The 21285-nt window shown below is 38.1% G+C and overlaps 1 protein-coding gene across 1 annotated transcript in view; it reads right to left on the bottom strand.

Moving 5' to 3' along the window:
- Window positions 1–21285, bottom strand: part of LOC306768009 (TBC1 domain family member 12) — a gene marked incomplete at both ends in the record, with an annotated part of 62481 nt that overhangs the window by 26838 nt on the left and 14358 nt on the right. Inside the window, 2 exons of the mRNA XM_079256206.1 lie at window positions 18012–18124; window positions 20811–20909. Of these exons, the coding sequence (XP_079112332.1) occupies window positions 18012–18124; window positions 20811–20909 (212 nt within the window). The remainder of the gene's footprint in view (window positions 1–18011; window positions 18125–20810; window positions 20910–21285) is intronic.

Below are 21285 nucleotides of genomic sequence, written 5' to 3'. Positions count from 1 at the left end.
ACTTGAATTAACACAATCTAACACAGAAAACTACGGACCAAACATGAAACTAGACATAAAGGAACTAAGAAAACTACAAACTAAAACAACAGGAAACTAAAGCTCAGAAACAAAACAACAAACCAAGACCAAAAACACTGAACATGACAACCAGCTACTTATTCATTAATGCTTTAAGAGAAGATTTTTGAGGATCCCTGAACAGGTGCTACATTGGAAACATAAGCTGCGTTTTCATTACATTTTTTTTGCAAAATAAAAGCGATATTTGTAGGTTTCAACAAACAGTTGAGATTTCCGGGTGTTTCCATTGGACAGCGTTTAGCGCATTAGCCTCTAGTCTCGTAAAATTTTGTTATTCTTGAAAATGTAGTTTATGCAAAGTCACCACGTTGCATTATTTGGAGGTTTTCTACTTGCTGCGGAGAATTTACGGCAACTTGTCGAAGCTTTTCTCCCTCATTTTCTCTTCTAAAACTCTGAAATTTATTGTTTGTTCCACACCGCGCCTTTATCAGAGATGAACTGGTCATGAACCACCACGTTGCATCCGGGGACACGTAAATGAGGAAAAAAAAGCATTTCTATTACACTTTTGCAATATATTTCTATATTGAAACATCTTAAAAAACCACCTCACAAGAGTGTAAAATCTTTTTAGTGATATTTAAGATTTTTTTTTTTTTAACATAGGTGTTTCAATTAGCGTTCGTTTTTGCACAATTCTAGGCATAATGGACACGCACCAATTTTGTGACTGGTTACTGCAACATTTTCATAAGCTCCAGAACTAACTGTGCCATAATTGTGATTTATGTACAGTGAATTCACTGGAATGATGAAGTAGTTGCCAGTCTTAGTGTTGCCAACTCTTCAGTAAGATAAGTCACTATTGGCTGTTCCTAAAGAGGCTGAATGACATCACCTAATTTGCATATTGAAACCGGTAACGGACGATGCTGCGCAGAGGAATCTTCTGAGAGACGCCAAATTGATAATGTGACACCCTAAATCTGTTTAGAACATATTTAACTTATGTCAATATTTGTTTCTATTTCAGTTTTATTAAGTATAGTTTGGATTTTAATTAGGAGTCTACAACATGTTACAGTACTTCTTTTTTAAAATGTTTTTGTTCAGACTCATCATTAGGAGACATTAACATCTGACAGCAAGCCAGGATGGGATCAGCAAGTAGCAGTTCTGAGGGTTTCGTTTTCAGTCTGGCCGTGGAGCAGAGGTGATGGCCTCCTGGTCTGACTGCAGCTGGGAGGTGAGACTGCTGCTGCGTGAGGTCAAGCCTCTACTGACCGCGTTTGGATGCACGAGGGGCATTCCCAGCACGGCTGATTACTGGAAATAAATAAAAGATACCTGCTTTCATGTCAGTATGAAAAAGTCATGGCAGGAAAAAAGTTGCTAGAGTTGTCTGAAAACTCAATCTAGTCATTAAATTGACAACACTGGCCAGTCTGAAACAGTGTTTCTGCTCTGAGGTCATGACAAAACTCTGATGTGCGGGCTATTCCCAATAAATGTGGCTGACTGAATGCAGAAGAGACTGCTGTGTGTTGAAGAAAAATGACCTGGCAAGCTGGTTTCAGCAAAACATGTCTAGTAATTAGAGGCAAGTACCCCTAAACTGGACAACCACATTTTGCTTTCTGCTCAGAAATAGAATATAAATCTGACACAGAAGCCTTATTATTTATCTGCAGTTTACACAAAAGCTGAAAATGTCAGAGCTCTCATCAGGGTTAGAAGAATTTCATGCCTTTGTTAACCGAGTGGGGAAGATACGGATATGGTCTACAGCTAAGTGCTTATAAGCGTTAATAAGTTGTCAAGTGACATGCTATTAACTTAATTTTTAACTCTGAAAAACAGCTGTCCTGGAAACCAAAGATAACCAGTTTTAGAAGCTATATGGTTATTATTTTTAATCATGTGGAGATGATGGCACATAACAATAAGCGTTACTGGACTTCCAGGCTTGTTTGTGTTGTTATATGACAGATATGGTCAGAGAGCTACAGCAGGAACTGTGAAGTTTAGTAGAAGGAGCTCAACCACTGTTAACAACACAATCAAAACATACCAGAGGTTAGTAAATTAAAAAAACAACCGATGAAGAGACAGTGTTTGACTTTGACTTTATTTAAACATGTTGCAAAAGTGTATAGACAGCATGAAATGCTGCTATAGCAGACATCTTTAAGAAACTCATAACCAGCAAATGAGTCTGGTGTTAATGTTTAACACTGGTGCTGATTTAAAGAAAACTGTTGGGAAGTATGAGTATTGATGAGAGGTAAAGGAATTGATATGAATTGAAACACTGATGATATCCTTAGGATTTATATCTTTGCCAGAAATACCAAAGTTGCAAATTTCTGACAAAGAGGAGGATTCATGTGGAGGTAAGGCGAAGACCAAAAGCTTAAAGAATTAAATGCAACAATCTTCAGGTATTATTGCATATGGATATCTCTTAGAAAAGAAATAATTTGCTTGCTTGACGACACATTTTTAAACCAAAAGAAAGAGCAAGATAAGATAGATGCTGTACATGTTCACATGTCCACCTGCAGCGCTTCTAAACACTAAATGCTTTGTGTTTTTCAGCCAACTGCATGACTGGTTTTAGTACTTTACATACAATTTACTGAAATACCAAACTGCTGTTCTTATAAAGACACACTAAACTTTTGTCATTTTTCCCGTCACCGCCTCCTATTGACGCCTAATTCAGCATCCATCCTGACCTGTTAGCTCTCTCCAGCCAGGAAAAGATGATCTTACGATGACTTGTTTTGTCCCTTTTTCTCTTCATTCTTTTTGCGTTTCTTTGCTGAATTAGCAACGTTGCATGTTCAAATCAGCAAATACACATAACAGGTGTCACTGTGTCATCAAACAAGACTGGGACGCAGAGTTTTAAGGTCATAATGTGTCTTTAAACAAAAGAAATTTAGCAAGTCCTGCTTTGCTGTTTGGAAAATGGGAAACTTGCTCTGCTTTTAATCTCAGAATAGCAGTTAAGACTAAAAACTGCAGGTCATTTCAACCGCACAGAGCTACTAATATTAAACTTTTTACTTTGGGAAATCCATTCTACTTCCAAAGAAATGCCTGTAGCCCTGGGTTAGAGTAAATGTTGACTCAGACAGTGTTGAATGTGCTGCAGAGAGTGAGAGGAGAAATACAAACGATGGCATGAAGAAAGATGGAAAGTTGGATTTACTTGACGGTGCGCTCTCTTGTGCACATTTTGTAAGAAATCTATGCAGAGTTAAAAGTTGAAACCAGAACCTTTATCGTTTAATGTGTCACTGATGATTATTACCAAATACAGTAAAGATTAGTCTTCACTTCGGTCAACACCCACCCAGGTGCTCTGCTGTATTAGCTGGACAAAAGTTGAATATATTCAACACAATATATATATATATATATATATATATATATATATTTTTTTTTTTTTTAATTAGCATTTTCTATAGAAACTCCTGCAAGAAAAAGCTCTTCTTACCTCATTTAACAAGGAAAATATGACCTGAATTACGTGCATGCAAATCAACATAACCTCTTTAACAAATTATGCCCTAGATTTTAATGAGAAACATAATTAAGACGATCCATTAATCATTAAGACAGCACATCCCCTCTTGGAAGTCTGAAAGCTCAGTTTCAGTTCACAATATAAACAAAAAATGCTTTATTCACATGCACAAAACAATGCAATTTTCCTTCCTCTGCTTTCTTACTAACAGGCATACTCAGCTTACACGCAGACTTTTACGTCCTCGAAGCACACATAGCTTTACATAACTTACATGCCAACGCTCCAGGACAGCCACAGGGGCTCCACAGGATGTCACAGCAGAGTAGGAAGAAAGACGGAGAAAGTTATTCTGGTGTTCATAAAGCTAGAGCTACAAACAAACACCTGCACTCACACACATGCATGGAAGTCAGCAGGAAAGCCTTCAGGGTCTAAGCTGGAGGAAAGTTTTCAGGGGTTTTGAACACTCTGAACCAACACAGTTTTCCTTTTGTCTTTTTATGCTCTCGTCTCATCTCATCTCATCCCCCCCAGCAGCTTCCAAATCCCTCATCTAACACATTAATACACAAACCACAAATAATTAATACTGCTCATTGTTCTAATTAGGGACCATATGCAAGCAATGGCAGAATCCCCATCCAGCTGCCTGCTTCTAATGAAACCGGGGAAGGAAAGGACAAACAAACTGTTGCACTTTCATGTTTTTGTTTAACTTAAAAATTAAACTAGGTCCATGTTTTTCCCTGCTTTATAATTATGAAGAATAAAACTGTTGCAATAAATTTTAATACAGAATTGACTTTTTTTTTTTTTTTTTTTTTTTAAATAGCAAATACATGAATAAATTATTAAATAGATTTATTTTATTTAAAAATAATTCAATTTGATGTTAAAACTATGGGTGAGACTGTAATATTACATTTAATCACAGAAATTAACGCTGTTCATATTCCAAATAACATTCATGATTTCACAAATTCCTGGTACGATTATATTGATGCACATGTCAAAGCTGGACCTACAGAGCTACAAACCTAGCTGCTCTGGTGCTATATTTAGCAAGTTTTCAAACCACACCATCAACTTTTTAACAAAAAAAAACAAAAAAAAACAAAAAACAGACCTTTTCTGGGGTTATTGGAGACTTTTGGAGACTGACGTAAGAGCATGCATAGTTTACTGTTCTCAAGGATCCACAAATGTTGCCATGGGCCCCTCCTTAGTACGAAAGCAACTACTAGAGCCTCTGTCCTCACGTTGCAGCAGCAGCAGCAGCAGCAGCAGCAGCAGCCAGCTCCCAGCTCCCAGCTGCATTCACATCTCCATGATCAGACTAAAAATATAACATGCAAGTTCGCCACTGGCTGATGCCGTCATGACTTACTATCAGATATTAATGCCTCTTAGTGAAGAGTGTGGACAAAAATATTTAAAAAGTTTAAAGTACTGTAACATGTTGTGCACTCTTAATGACTATTTGCAACTCAAACATTAAAGGGTCAATCAGTAAAAATTAATCATTTCTAGATTAAAGGAATTATGGTGCGTTCCCAATTGTCCTGGACGTTCCAGTCGTACAGGCTCAGAAAAAATGGTCGCCTTCAATATATCAAACTCGTGAGCATTTACTAATTGTGTATAAAAGATTACGATCACAAAACCATTGTAAAAATGTTCACTATGCGAAAGCCAGTTTTAGCCACACACTGATGGAACGTAATATTCAATAACACTGACTGCTGTTTAAACTAGATACTTACAGACACAATTTATTATACATATTTTTAGTAAAGACAACAATGGACTACAGTACAGTAGTCCATCTTGAAATCTCAGAATCCTCTGAAACCTCATGGTTGCCATTCTGAAAACAACATTACTTTGTCACTTTGGGCAAAAATTCAGGGTTCCAAAGACAGCGGTACTGCACCATTCACCAGAGGTGAAACAAAAACACATTTTATTGGATTTTATCAAACTTTGTCATCAGCTGGTAAACAGCAAACCACAAAACGACTCGTGTGTAACTCCCTGGCTGCCAGCATTTTTACAGCAGAGAGCCCCGTACTGCCAGCGAGTTGGAGCATTTTGGTCCATCTTTTAGGACCCACAGAATATTTAATGTCAGGGCATCTTTAAGGGTTCACACTTGGAGTGTCAAAAGACGTCTTTCACAGCCAATGAGTTAATCACCTAAAAAGCTGTCACCCTAGCAACTATGCATGAAGCTTCATCGCGTCAGTTTTGACAGCCAACCCCATATCAAAAATGTTCAAAGCAAAAAAATACAACCAAAAAAAAAAAACAAACAAACAAAAAAAAAAAAACAACAGTATCAAACTCTTCACATAGAACTTTTACATCTGGGACATGGCGTTTGCTCCATGGTAAAACAAAGAACTATCTGTTTTTAAACACACGATGTCGCTGATTCAGCAAAGAAACACAAGAAGATTAAAAGAGAGAGAGACAAAACAAGAGTCATCGTAAGATCATCTTTTACTGGCTGGAGAGAGCTGACAGGTCAGGTAGGATGCAGGATGGATGCTGAATTAGCCGTCGATCGGGGCGGTGACGGGAAAAATGGCAAAAGTTTAGTAGTGTGTCTTTAAAGTGGAACTTCATTGGTTTAATCCTGTGGTTTTTGTACATATACTTTTGAAATGAATATCATTTTTAAAAAAAATGTATACCAGGATCAAAAGCGAGCTGATAAATAATAGTTTCAGGAAATAACATTGTGATCATATTTTTTGCCATATTACCCTGCACAGGACCAGAGATCACTTTACTCAAAGAAAGCCCACTGATAAAAGGTATTTCGTTTCACAGTGAATCACTTGAGACAGAGCAGCTGAAGAGATAAGCAAGCAGCAGCTCAAATGATTGTTTCAGCAACAGAAAAGATCAATTAAGTCAACTAGTTGCAATGTTTACCGTACAATGCCAAAACCGGGACAGGCCATCCTTTTAAATAAACGCCCACGCAGCTATATTCTGGCAACCTAATCATGTATATTTAGTATCTTCATGTAATTCAGAGCAGCCTGCAATACAGCAGTTCTGCCCTTAAACACTGACACACCACATCAGCACCTCCCAGCTGCTGACACACACAACGAATCAATGCACGATCATTATCAGGTTTGTAGGATTATACTGCTGTCAAATGAGATTTTTAATTGCTACATTTCTGGGCGCTAAAAAAGGATGTCTGTACAGATTTATCACACTCTGAACAGAGTAATCTGATCATTTTTATTGTTTTTATTTACCTGTCCAGCATCCTGACAGCAGAATGATGCTCTGGCTGCTGTGTTGTCCTGAACAAATTTACTCTTTCAAGAGGAGCCTTTGGAAATGAGGCTCCTCTTGATTCTTAAACTTTATTCTTTATTTTATTACTTATAAATATGTTATTTCTGTTATAACTGCTGGACTGGACCAGTGGAAAAGAGACAGAGGAGGAAAAGGATGAGAAAGAATATAAGAGAAAAGAGAGATAATGGATAGATTAAAAAAAAAAAAACAAGAAAAGGGAGTTACCTGATAATGAACAAAACACTGAGTTTTAGCATTTCACAGCATAATTTGAAACACTATATTAGAAAATATTGAATATCTTACTTTGGAAACAAAAAGAAAGACTTTTTATTTGTGTTAAGGTGGGTTTAGCCAGCGTGGACACAGAGTTCATCTACCAACTGGAACTTGAAACAGTTTTTACATTAAAAATGTAATTACATCAGTGTGTTGGTCACTGCATTAAATAAAAATTGTTACAGATCCTACACACACTTAGTGCTGGATTTCTCCATCAGCGGGGAGGTAAAGTATCAATACTATGCAGGCGATGCATCAAAGTAGAGCCTGCACACTACTGAAGCAGTCCGTCAACAACTAAACTACCATCATAGCATTATAAAACTATTCTACTGGACATCAAATTTCCTACAAACTGCTCGTCTACTCAGTAAGAAAAAGATCTTAGAAAGATATCAACATGACTGTCATTTACACGTGCTTTAGTAATAATAACGTCATCATAAAGGCTCTTTTCTAATCATAAATCTCCATAAATACCCTGACTCTTTCCTCCTACTGGATGATTTATCAGGCAGTTTCAGCTTATTCAGGAAAAAATGTCTGCTTGTTGAACTGTGTGTGAGCTTGTGCATGAAAGTCGTTATGAAACCAAATTAAAGGGCAAATGTCCTGCTCACAAGATAGGTGTCTAATGATGGGAGTAGCTCTGCCCCGGGGCGGCCTGAGCAGGTGGCATTCCACCTTAACTAGCAGAAACAAATAAGAGAGGGAGGGGGATTACAGCAAGGCTTATTAGAAAGCTGGTCCAATCTAAAGGGTCAGATGTAGGGTAAGCGCTAACAAAGGTTAGAGGTGACATTCTTGTGGGACTAATAGATACAATCCAACTGAAAGTGGCTTAGAACTAGAAGATCAATAAAGATGACCCAGATATTTTGCTACCACCTCCATCGGAATTACTACCTAAACAAAATTTTTCCACCTATACAGCCGTCCCATGCAGCGGCTCTGTGGTTAGAGGTGCAATGGGCATAAGCACAGTGCAAAACGACTTCTCGTTCAGGACATTTTCTCATTGGTTCGGTACCTGTAGCTACTGGGGATGCCCGCTTTAAGCTGCTAACAACACTGCTGCAATGACAACACCTTTAGGTTTCTGTTGACCCTTGAAACGTCCCAAATCAAAAATCTGGTGCTTAACCTGTTTAATAGTTTGTTTGGTCGCAGCTATCTAAAAACTAAAGCAATTCATTTAATTACTTATATTTTAACCTTTCTTCCTCCAACACAGGTTCTCTTTCAATCCTTCCACAAAGATCTCTTTGCTGTCTCACACTCACAAAAGGGTGAAACAGGCATACAGTTTAACATGCCTTTTGTTACTCTTGTAAGAAATAAAAGTACAAAGGACATGCAGTGTGAATCATTTATCATGAAGCAGAGAGGGCAAACTGTGCCACCACTAAATGATTTAAGAAGGGGTGCGCCTGCCATACTTATGTGGAAACACACATACAAACACTAATATACATAAAGTACTGCAGTGAGCCTGAGGGAGCAACTAACAGATGGACAGAGGTCAAACGGGTGTGAGATAAACTCTAGAGATGTGAAGAATAGAAGAAGCTGATTTCACTGAATCACATGCAACACACTGCACAGACTGGTAAGCCATAAGAAAGTTTTAACTCTCCTGGAAATGAGGACGTTTCATTTGAACCTTGAAAAGGTTTATATACATCTCGCATTCACCTGTATAGTTCATATATTTCAACTCACCAACAACCTGAGAAGATGCCACTCTACCTGAAAACTCTCCATTACTGCCCCTTTTTCCAGGAGAGAGGATATTTCTTCGTCTACTGCTGCTCCATTTATGGCAGTTTAGAGGAGAGCATTGCTCAGAGCGCTACTGAAAGATGGAGGCTAAACCAGGACACAGTAACCCATTCTCAATGACTGCAGCTCCATGTGGAGTTGAGTCAAGCTACAGCAGTGTTTCTCAGTTCCGGTCCTCAGGTCCCCCTACCCTGCATGTTTTATAGGCAACCCTACTTTAACACACCGGAATGAAATAAAGGTTCGTTAACAGGCTGTGAAAAACTTGATGAGGAAGGTCAATAATCTGACTCAGGTGCTTTGGAGGAGGATCATCTCTAATACATGCTGAGGGGGCTGAGGACTGGACTTGAGAAACACTGAGCTACAGTATCAGCTCAACCTGTCCATTCAAGCAGACTGCCGTTCTCGTCTCAGTTTACATGCAAGCAGTGTTGGGATCATTACTTAAAAACAGTAATTAGTTACTCGTTACTTCTGTAATGAGATTACTTTTTATTACATTTGAAAAGAAATGTCCCTACTTATTACTTTGATTCACTGTGTGGATACATGGATCATACACCGTCTGCAGGATGACATCCAGTATGGTTCTCTGGAAATCCACTAACAGGATAAAGGAAGCTATGATGTGGTCGCGCTGTGATGACACATGCTTACTAGAAGCTAAGGACATTTTCATAAGGCTGAAGTCCCCTACTGCTCATCAACTACGTCTTCTCAATTAAACTGGAGCTATTAATGGTTTAGCCAGCTAAAACGATACAATGATAATCTGCAAATCATACAATGTGAGTACTGCTTATAAGCATACAGTAGTGTAGATGATGAAACACAGTCACCCTAATGCATGATGCACTTTGCTTAGTCATTGTGGATTTATACATTAGTACAAATTTCCAAGAAATTTTATATAATTCACCCTTATAATTAAATTTATAAGGGTGAATGAGGGCATTTTCACAAAAACTACACTTTTGTAATTCTAAATTCTGACTGAATTCACAGATGTAAAAAAGATTAAAAAATAAAATCACCTACAAAAGATTTGATAATGAGCCTTGATGAACAGATGTCCTGTGCCCACAGCATCCTGGATAATTACTGGTACTCATGTTGCAGAGAGGAGAATGAAAATGAGAGAAAATAAGCAGCAAGAATACTCACTCTCAAACCTTTCTTTGATTTAACATTAAACCTCATCAAGACCAGCTAACCTACCTGCATGCTAAACTGCTAAAACCAGCTGTCTGGCCACCACGTCCGTTTTCTGTAAATAAAATAACACTGCAGATTTCTATAAAAAGCTAAATCATGCAGAATTGCCTAATATAGGTGAAATTTATGCAAGTTATGCAGCACTGGCTAAAGAAGGTTGCACAGGGCAGTGAATGAAATGAATGCTGAGTCACTGCACCGAGGCTCAAGCAGCAGGCGGACAGGAAGAAAATAGTGCGGTATCATGGGAGCCTGCTGAGGAGAACAAGACTCTGACATCTGCTCCTATACATGGAGAGTAATGGAAAAAAGAGCAGGCCAGCAAAAGGAGGAACAGCATGTGAAGAAGGGGAAAAACAAAGTAAGAAAATAGGTTTAAACAGTACTGAAGGAAGAGTATAATGTAGCAGTGGGGAAGGACGAAGGCTGAGAGATGGAGGTAAAGAATAAGGTAGAAAGAGATGAGGGGTACAGAAAACATGAGGAATACAATCGGTAAGTGGCCTGTAGAGGACAGAAGTACACATCTTTGTGTTCTCAGCCTGACTAAGCATAATTTAAAGTCACTTCACCTTAGAGCTAAAACGCTGACTCGGAATACTGCTAGACAGGCTCCAGAGACTATTGTCCCAGTATCAACACGATAACATCATTCTGCGTCTCCACCCAGGCAATACTGAACAAACGGGGGAGTCGAAGTTAACTGACAAGCTTTTGGGTTTGTTCTTCTTCCCTTGGACTGGATATAAACAAATGACGACAAACCAAAGGAAGTTCAGCTGCCATCATCAGCAACAGATAATGCAACAAGCACTGTGGAGAAAATGAAGAGGAGCAGCTTGTTGTTATCAGAAAGAAGTGATCTTTTCTAACCTACAAGTGAGATTAGTAACAGAGTACTGAACAATAAGGATTATCAGTCACCATTTAGAGCCAAAGAAGCTGAAAATTGTCAAACTGTTTGCTGGTTAAAGGATCAGTGCTCATCTAGTGACAAAACTGGAAATTAGAGTATGTTTTTTCAAAAGTAATGATGCTTCTTCTCAGTGGGAAGTGAATGAACAAGAGAATTTCACTAACTTTTAATAATAAATTATTTGTTTAGATCCTTTTAACTTCTTAAGTGGATCCACATAGCCTCTAAATACTTAAACGTTCACATTGTGAACTATTAGAAGGCCAAAATGACTACATTTTAAAATTCTAAATTCACATGTTGAGCACTGAACACTGGTAAGAGTCACTAATTTTAGGAGAATCTTCTGTCATGCTCCCTGCTTTTGACTTACGACCATAGGGTTTGGTTGCAATGTGAATTGGGTGACGGTTGAAGGTTGGGACCCTGGCAGTCTGGTCCTCTGCAGCAGAAACTAGCTTTCGGGACGTAGAACGTCACCTCTCTCACAGGAAAGAAACCTGTTGTAAATTCCTTTATGTAGTTCATATTGTTCAGGTTTCATTATGTCACGCAATCAAACGCACACTAACGGATTTATATTTAGTCAGGCGCATCCATGGACAAACTGGGGTCACTTTCTGGTTAGTGAAGACCAGTGAAGCATGTTCTGAAGTTTGAGTGAGCTTTCAGTGAATGAGAATGTGTTTATGAGCAAAGTAAGGGCTGAAGGGCTCAACTATGTATCAACTATGCAGTTGTATCATCAGACTTGTGGTTGCATGTCCTGGACACTGGTGAATAGAGGGGCAGAGCTGTTAACTGATCATCACCTGGTGGTGAGTTGGCCCAGATGGTGGAATAGCTTCAAGTGTCCTGAGTGGGGCAGGGAGACATTGAATCTGATTAGACTATGTTCCCCACACCTCCATTGGAGAGGCAGCCAGTCGGAGCTGGTTGTAAGGTTGTCGGTGCCTGTAGTGACGGTAATCCTAGAACTTGTTGGTGGACACCAACAGTAAGGGATGCTATCAAGCTGTAGAAGAAGCCTTATCGGGGATTTTTGGCCTGTGGGATTCTGGAGTCAGCTGATGGGTACCAGTAGGCTAAGCAGAATGTAGCTTTGGTAGTTGTGGAGGTAAAGCCCTAGGGCATGGGAACAGTTCAGAAAGGCCATGAAGAATGACTTTCAGACGGCGTCGAGGAGATTCTGCTCCATCATACTCAAGAGTTCATAATAGTTTCAACATGAGTAGTGGAACTAACATGATGTATTAAGAAATACTAATTGCTGATTTACAACTCTTGTCTCTTGTGCTAAAAATATAAAACACAGTTTTATCTTTTTTATCTACATTACAGGAACACTGCAGAAATCCAGGAATATTCAAGGAACTTCATCCATAATCCAGCCAAACATATGCAGAGGTTTGGATCTGGACTATTCATTATTGGTGAATGATTAATCATTATTAAGTCAAACTTGCAATATAACATAGCATTTAGGAAAAAACAAAGGTTGTGATTAATTTTCATGTTACTTAGCATGCCAGATCCAGGTTTCATACCTGCAGAGGTTTTTGTGACATTTAAATGTGCATCTGATAAATCCCTCATATCATGTAGCCAGTTAGCCATGAGTAGCACAGGCATAATGACCACACAATGGTAAAATGTTTAGACTCATTCAGTTATGGAATGTCTGATTCAACTGTGATACCTTATTTTTCAAAGCCACAGCGTGCTACTCATAGATGCCATTCCTTATTACCACTTCACACTCCTATAGCACAATGCCAGTTCAAACATGAAAACTAGCATGAGGCGCGTCCCTTAGACTTTTCTGGCTTTGAGGCATATCAAAAAGGGGCTAAATCAGATGCACCAAATTTTAAACTAGTCCTTTCACAAATTACACCAATTCACAGAGAGGACACATCAGTCCCAACCTGAAACAGTTTGTTAATGGGATATATATGGGACTATATATAGAAATTCTTATCCAAAACTTTTTTAAATTGAGAACAGATTTCTTGTGTAAGGCGCTATGATTTCCAAAATGCCAACAACAGATACGGAATCAAAGATTTCATAGTAAAAAAAAGAGGAATCTGCTAAAGCTTGAAAAAAATTGTGATTTTTGTCAAAAGGCTGGATCTCAATTCAGGGTCTGCACACTTCCAATTGTGAAGACTGCATTGGATACAAAGTGTTAAATGTCATCTGCACACACCAAAGTGCCTTTACTTGCCAGTAAAATGAGATGGTCCTCCGTTACCAAGCAATTTTATATGCAAAGTTTATCTAATTACTGAAGAATTACCCATTCTTCCACAAAAAAACACGAAAATATTTTTCAAGTGACAGAATATGGTGCCGGTAATTTTAATTTTCATTATTTTCATTTTCCTTTGTGATTAAATGACCAACATGAGGAGGAGGCGGACGAGACGAGCTCTCCTCTGGTCGACAGCTCATCCTGTCAAACTGACGTTAACTTCAGTGAAGAAAAAAAAAATCCTTGTTAGACAAATAGACAGTCATCCTCATATGTATTCATACCCTCCCATTAAAGAAGGAGTAAAACAGCTGCCTGGGAAATAAGCTGAAACTGACAAAGGTAATAATAAATCATAAATTTTATGAAAATATTACACTATTCTCTTATTCTGGTTCAATAGAAATATTTTTTATAAAGCAAATGTTGGAGTCAAATTTATTATTTCACATATTATAATTGAATGTAAAGGAAGATAAAAATATCCAAAAGGATTTTGAGCTCTGAAAGTTTATATTCGCTAAAATGCATAATTTTACGTTTCTTAAGTTATCATACGTCACTGGGAAGTTGCTGATTTGTCAGATTGAAGCCAGAGACGTTAGAAGCAACATAGTTTTTTGACCGTGTAATCCTGTCTTGTTCTTATTAAAAACTAAAAGAAAGAAGAACTGGTCTACTCGCGTTTTAAATACAAAGTTGCTAGACTGACTTCAAAGTGGTGGTAAAGAAGAGAAACAAAGTGCCACTACAGCAAATATGATAAATTATGTTACATCACTCAAGCTAAAAAAAAATTAGAAAAAAATTTACTCTCCCCCCCCCCCCCACAGTTGTCATGAAGGTAAACCTGACCTATTAAACCTAAAATGGATTTTTGAACCAGGCTGTAAACATGTTTATTTCTGCTGTGAAGTTGGTCTTTCTAACATGGGAGTCTATGGAGATTTGCTCTGTTTTGCAGCCCCTAGTGGATGAAGGGGAAACTGCAATTTTATGCACTTCAGCATAGGCTTCACTTTTAACCACCGGAAGCTCCGTCCATCTTTTATATACGATCTATGGGGCAGACCCTGAATTGAGACATGGCATAAGAGCTTTTCACACAAAATCGAGCATATGTTGAACGCTGCAGCTTCCTGTCTGCGTTACATTGCCTGCCCTGGTAGGACTCAAGTTCCCCCCTTTTCAAGTTAAAAGAATGAGTTTGGTTAATAAAATGTTTTGGTCAGCAGCATGAAATGTCATTTTTTTAATCTAAAAACACATAACTTCCACAGATGTCCAAGTAAAAGAAAGAGGACCCTTTAGAGTGGGAACCCAGAAAACAATAAGGAGAATAAACATTTGGATCTATGCTTTGTATAGCTCGGACACTCATCAGATTATTCATTCATTTATGGACTGAAAGTGTCACAAATGCACAGAGTAAGTAAAAGTGCGAGAGAGTAGAGTAATAAAAAAGCATGGGCAGACAGCAAATGAATCAGTTCATTTTCCCCTGCTTGCTTCAGGGCTAGACAGTCTGACAAGCCAGCAAAAGAGGATGACTCATCCTGACACTGACACTGACACACACACTGACACACACACTGACACACACACACACACACACACACACACTGACACACACACACACACACACACACACAGGTGGGCTTACACACAAGCTCAGGTTGATGGATTATTCTCACCATACGACACGCTTCTGAGGTTACCATATGCCCTGAAAGGAAACATGTTGTGCTTCTTCTGATTCTTCGGCTCATTTTCAAATATTCACTCATTTACTCAACTAATTCTTTTAACCTTTAATCTCTCTCTCTCTCTGACACACATAGTTAATAACTCTTTTCTTATGCAAATTCTAATCTTAAAAACAAAGAAAACTCCTTATTAGTTTTAATCACTTGAAAATTGTTTAGTCCAACATTTTGGACTTCACAGAAAAATGGGCTTCAGTTTAATTGACAACACACTACACTGGTTTCTTCCGCCCTGCAGCTACCAACATGTGAGTCATCCCCTTGCCTTTGAGTCTGTCAAGATGCAATCACTGACACAAGCGTATATGCTCGTATGTGCACAAATGTGTATTCACAAGAGGCTTGCATTCCAATCTGTCTTTTGTGAGGATCAGACACCAGTGTGAGGGGCTTCCAGATCTTGTGGGGGTGATATCTGAACAACCTTCAAAAGACAAAAGCTCCTTTCATCTTTTTACCTCCACAAGGCACACACAGACAGCAGCAGCCTGGAACAACTACTTACTTATCTATCTACTGAAGATTCTGCTCTCACAATACAGTTTCTTTATCCTTCAACACAAAAGTAGGTGAGAAATTTAATTCATGTGCAACAAATAACATAATTGAGTTGTACAGTAATGCCACCTGAGAGGTAATCATTGTGGTTTTCTTTAAACATGGTTATACCTCCATAAACATTTATTGGATTATCTAAAGTTGGTGTGAGCAGAGATGTCACTATTACCTCTTTTTACAATTAGCCACAGTATCAAATAGCATGATTATTAAACGTAAAAGATCCCTGACATTGTTCCTTTCCTGATTAGGTGGTATTCAGTATTATTTATGTGAAAAACAGCAGAAAGTCAAGCAGGAAGTCAAAGTTATGTCCTTTCTCCCGCAGTTCTAAACTCTAAGCTTAGTTTTAGTTACTTTCTAAAAAAAAAAAAAAAACTTTGAAAAACATTTTATAATGTAGATCTCAATAAGAAGGGTGTTAAAACTAGGTAGAGGTCCTGAAACCCTTTCTATCCGTTTTCTCTGATTGAACACAGACTTAATATGTTTAATATATTTACTGTTTACAGAGAAGAGGTGATTCTGTGGAATGGGACTTTTGTTTTATATTACTTTGATTTAGTTTTTGTTATGTTGGCATGAAAAATTATGAATAAATCAAACTTAAAAGACCCATAATGAATATTAAATACAATCATTTATGCATAATAATTGGTGTAATGATAATAATGACAACTATCATTGGTAGAAGTCTGTAATCACAGCATCTATTAGGTGTGAGAATGAAGTGTATGAAACAGAGGTGCATTTGACCAGTAAGTACGGGTTTCATGGAACTGGAGAAAACTAAAGAATGCCTCCACAACTCTGCACAAACAGCTGACAGGTTTGTTTGCACTGAGAGCCCAAACACATCAGTCAAACTGGGAGCCACAAAAACTCCCAGGGCAGATGAAACGCTGTGTGACTTTATGGCCCAATTTACTCTCCGTATGGAGATGCTTGGAAGGAAACTCAGACTTGCTTTATCAATGTTGACAAAAGGAAAACCTGAATGTCAGACATCTACATTTCCAGCCTCGAGGCTTCTGATTTAATGTCAAAGAGATATTTCCAAGAAAACACATAAAGTAAACTTTGGATTGTCAAAAGACGCCGCTGCAGCCAGAGAGGCAAAACAAGCAGATTCAGGTTATCATCCTGGTCACTACCCGGTTCCTGTCAGAGACTTTGGCAACATTGTAACAATACACACAACAGATAGACGGCTGCAGAGCAGTCGGCTTGCAACTGGAAAGTTGGGAGTTGGATTTCCCCTGACTTTGTGCTAAAGTGTCTTTGGGCAAGACACTGAACCCTAAGTTGCCCCCTGATGTGTGCCTATCGGGCCATGAGTGTGTAAGCAAGTCCTTTTGGATAAAAGCGTCTGCTAAATGACTATAATAGAATAGAATATCATGATCTGTCAAACATCATACGTCAACTCGTTCATGGCCAGAGGTGTGTTCAGTGTGACCAGTAGTGATTTATGAGGAGGAAAAAACTAAACAAAACACAACTCAGTTTTAGGAAGAGGTGCCAATTTAGTTTTGTTGATTATTCTTTCAGGCTGTGCTTATGTACACCCTTTAAAGGTTTATTGGTGGTGGGGTTGGTTAAAGCATGTTTTTATTGTTTGTTTGTTTTTTAAATTGAGGATTGATGAGCTCTTCGGTAAATACAAGTGAGGAGGCATGCAGGAAAAAAGACTAAGGATAAATCCACTATGCTTTATATATAATAATAGACATTATACTTAAACCAAAAGGTTTTTTAAATGTGTTTAATAAAGTATCTAAAGTAACATTTCTTCTGACAAAGTCATTTGTTCAGACAGATAATGAAACTGGATGGATTTAACTCAGATCTGTGTCGGAAAAAAAACTTTCTAAAATGTTCTTTGTGTTTCTTTTATGGAAGAAAATTGTGTCACTTTGTGCTCAGCAGCAAAAGACTTGAGCTACAATTAAAAGGCAACAGAAAGAGATACAAATAACATTTCAAAGGGCCAAAACTAAATCAATCATGGACCCATAACAATAAGAACCTTAACCCTTAACATCAAGCTGTACTTGAGAAACTTGGAGTTGCAGGTGAACAAGGAGACACCATCAGTTTAGTAAACTTGTTTTGAGGAACAAACCGTAGAGGTCTTACCGAAGACTCAAACCAACATCCACATTACAGTTTGGTTCAGAGAAACAAAAGTGGGTGTGTGTATGGATGTAACAGAATCAGCATGCGTTTAAATGAAGGCTAAGTGATGTAGCTTGAGTGAGTTACAGAGTGGTCCCTCAAGTCCTGATCTTTCAAATATCAGTTGTGTGTGTGTGTGTGTGTGTGTGTGTGTGTGTGTTGTACCTGCTTTAGGTCCATGCTGACTGTCATCCAGTACCAGGCTGTTCATACATTTAAGCTCCCAGTCTTGGACGTCAGTCTTCCACAGGGCAGGAACAAACACGGTGTACTGGGCTCTGCAGATGGAAGAGTGGTGGGGAAACAAAGACACTAAATCTACCGGCAGGGCTGTTTGAACATACTGTATTATTTCATGGCAAACAATCAGGAGTACAATCATATGTTCCCAAGAAATAACAAATGTATGTATGTTTGCATAACAAGCCAATTTTATAAAATAATATTTATAAAAGTTACCAGAAGTTTTTCTCTTTTGAAAACTTTTTGTAGACTTAATGTAACAACAAAGCAGAAATGTAAAACAAAAGAAATCTGATATTTTAATACCAAACGTCAAAGTTTCTGTAACGACACTGAACAAAGCACTTTGTACCACGATGACACTGAATGCGGCACATCTGTCTCTTTCACAGGAGAATGCCACAGTATCACCTCTTTACCACTGATTAATTGATCTTGGTGAGTTGCATGTTTTAGACATGTAAATACGGGACATCATTGTTGTTGACCTTCAACAACAATGACTAATAGTTATATTCCATTTACAATACATTAAAATGGTTTCCATGAAAATCAACATAACAGACTGGAGAGTTGGCATGCTCAATGACCCTGATGAGAAACAAAATACACAAAATGATTGATCAGGACACCAATCAGATACTTGGGATCCGACTGGGATTTTCCTACTAAAGTTAGTTGGATGAAAAAAAAAAAAAAAGTTTGGCATTCAGGGAGACTGCTACTGTCTAAATGGCTACGGTTACATGATGTTTTTTAATTTGGAATTAATAATTAAGAATTAAATAATTCGGAATTAACATGTCCTCCTACGAGTTTACATGAAAGTAATAATTCAGAATGAAGGTTTACATGAAACACGTCCTCACTTAATTCCTCTTTATAGCGTAGGTTGGGAAGGGTTCTGATTGGACAGAGGGTGCACGTGACGTATACCGGAAATGAATGAAAATACTTAATTTATCACCAAAGGGAAAAATAAAAACATGTTGGCGCCCTGCCTCTCATCTTTTCAGTTGTAACTTGTAAAAACTACATAACAAGTACCAGTTTCGCCGCTATTTTTATTACAAATTTCAAGTAGCAGCTCAACATGAGGATACTACTTTACTTTATGCAGCAATTGAGAAGAAGAAGAAAGATAGACCACCGAACACGGGAGGCAAAACAACGCGCGTCATTGGGACAAGACAAGGTAGCGAGCATGCTCAGAACGACCGGAATTAACTTAGAGCGGAATGAAGGTTTACATGACAGAGGAATTAAATAGTTCTGAATTAAAATGCGAATAAACCAGACACTTACATCGGAATTAAGTTTAATTTCGAATAGAAATTTGCATTAGGAATTAAGTGTTTACATGGTCGTTTCTCATTAGTTTAGAGCGAAATTAACTTTTATTCAGAACAGAAATGAAAACTCCAATGTAAACGTAGCAAATGAGAAAAATAAATCAGCCTTAACTGAGGCTGGTCTACTCAGTGAGAAGTAAACAAATGATGTCAATCCTTTTAGCTGAATGATGGCGTCACCAGACGCCAGGAAGAAAGGAGGTGCAGAAAAGAAAATGAGAACCCATGAGAGAAGGGACAGCCCAAGGTGGTTTATGAGAATGAAGTATTACAAAGGAAGGACAATCATTACAAATAAAAGAAGATATTAGTGGAGGATCCACAAAGAACAGTGTGTATGAAGAGCGAGAAGTGAAGTAAAAAGCAGGGAAAGAGAGAGGACTGCTGGGAAAATGAGAACAAAGGCAATGACAAGTAAAAGTGAAAGGAGGAGCTAAATGAATCAGATGGATACTGAAAGTTAACCGTATAGGAGATCAGTGTTTACCATTCAGCAGTAATTCCAGATAACATGCACTGCAAGTTTAAACAACATGTTAAATCTGTCATATTCTGGTCAATTCATGCAGAAACCAGAAGACCTTGTGGATTTATGATTTTACTGATCAACTGCTTCAGTTACATAAAGGCCATCTCAAGGAAAAAGATGCAACAGTGTGTTAAAACCAAACGTGAAGATGCTGGCATTAAACTATGAACAGCTATGAAATTATTAAAAACATAAGCTTTAGTTTCAATCCTCTTTTATTCAAACTTTTAAAATAATAATTGATTAAAAGATTAGTTGTTCTATTGCACTGCTAGCAAAAAAAAAAAAAAAAAAACTGACTGAACTACAGTTGCCTTTTGTACACTGACTATTTAAAAAAAAAAAGAAAAAGTATAATCATATACTGAAGTATTTTATTGAGCTGTAGAAAAAAATAATCAGCATATTATTGAATTGCTCGTAGAAAAGGAGCTGATTAATACTCAGATAAACCAATATTTTAAGTTAAGTTCAGAAAGCATTAAGAGAGTAGGAAAGAGAAGAGAAAGTGGTTTTAAATACACAATGCAGGAAAAAAAAATGCGTGGAAAATGTTCAGCATGATCGTGCTAATTCCATCCGCCGTGTTGGGAGTATCTGTTGCAGCAGGATTTGTGATGACAGGAGACGGTTGTGTGAGAAAGATGAGCCTCTCAACCAACCATTAATCAAAATTGTGTGTGTGGCTTCATGACATCACACACATGTACCATTCACAAAGAGTTAATAAAAGAAAAGATAACTTCTATCCCCTCCTTCATCTTTCTCCTTCTTCCTCTCCAACCCGCCCGTCTGCAACAATTAATGAACCGTCTTATTTTAGCCTGTACCCTCTCTGACCCTCTATCCATCCGTTTAATCCCCTTCTCCCCCGTTTTGCCCTGCTCGCTCCCGTCACCTTTCTTCAGCAGGATCTTTTCAGTGTAAGGAGATCCTGCCCTGAGAGACAGTCGCACCACTTAGCCTTGACTTGTGACCAAGCTTTCGTAAACGATGCCAAGCAGGCAACAAGAACTTCTCAATGTGACGTGATGGCAGACTGCCCACTGAACACCAGAGCTGCAAACAAAACGGGTCTGTTTTTACACACAAACAATGAAAATGATGATTCGTGGACCAAACCGAGACTCTTTTTGACACAAAACACAAGCATTGTGTGTTTTCAGTGTTGATGAAAAGCTGCACATAAAGATAATAATGATCATAAATGACATTCATTCAAACTAATTAAGGTGTTTCCCACAATAATTCTACATAATATGTATTTATTGTCCTCCTAGAAGGCTCTGCTGTGTGTTTAAGCACTCCTTTCCTC

Source organism: Telmatherina bonti, assembly GCF_933228915.1.
Source record: "Telmatherina bonti genome assembly, chromosome: 2".
NCBI classification, from domain to species: Eukaryota; Metazoa; Chordata; class Actinopteri; order Atheriniformes; family Telmatherinidae; genus Telmatherina; species Telmatherina bonti.
Note: the sequence above shows the minus strand (reverse complement) of the source record. Positions and strands in the feature narration are given on the sequence as shown.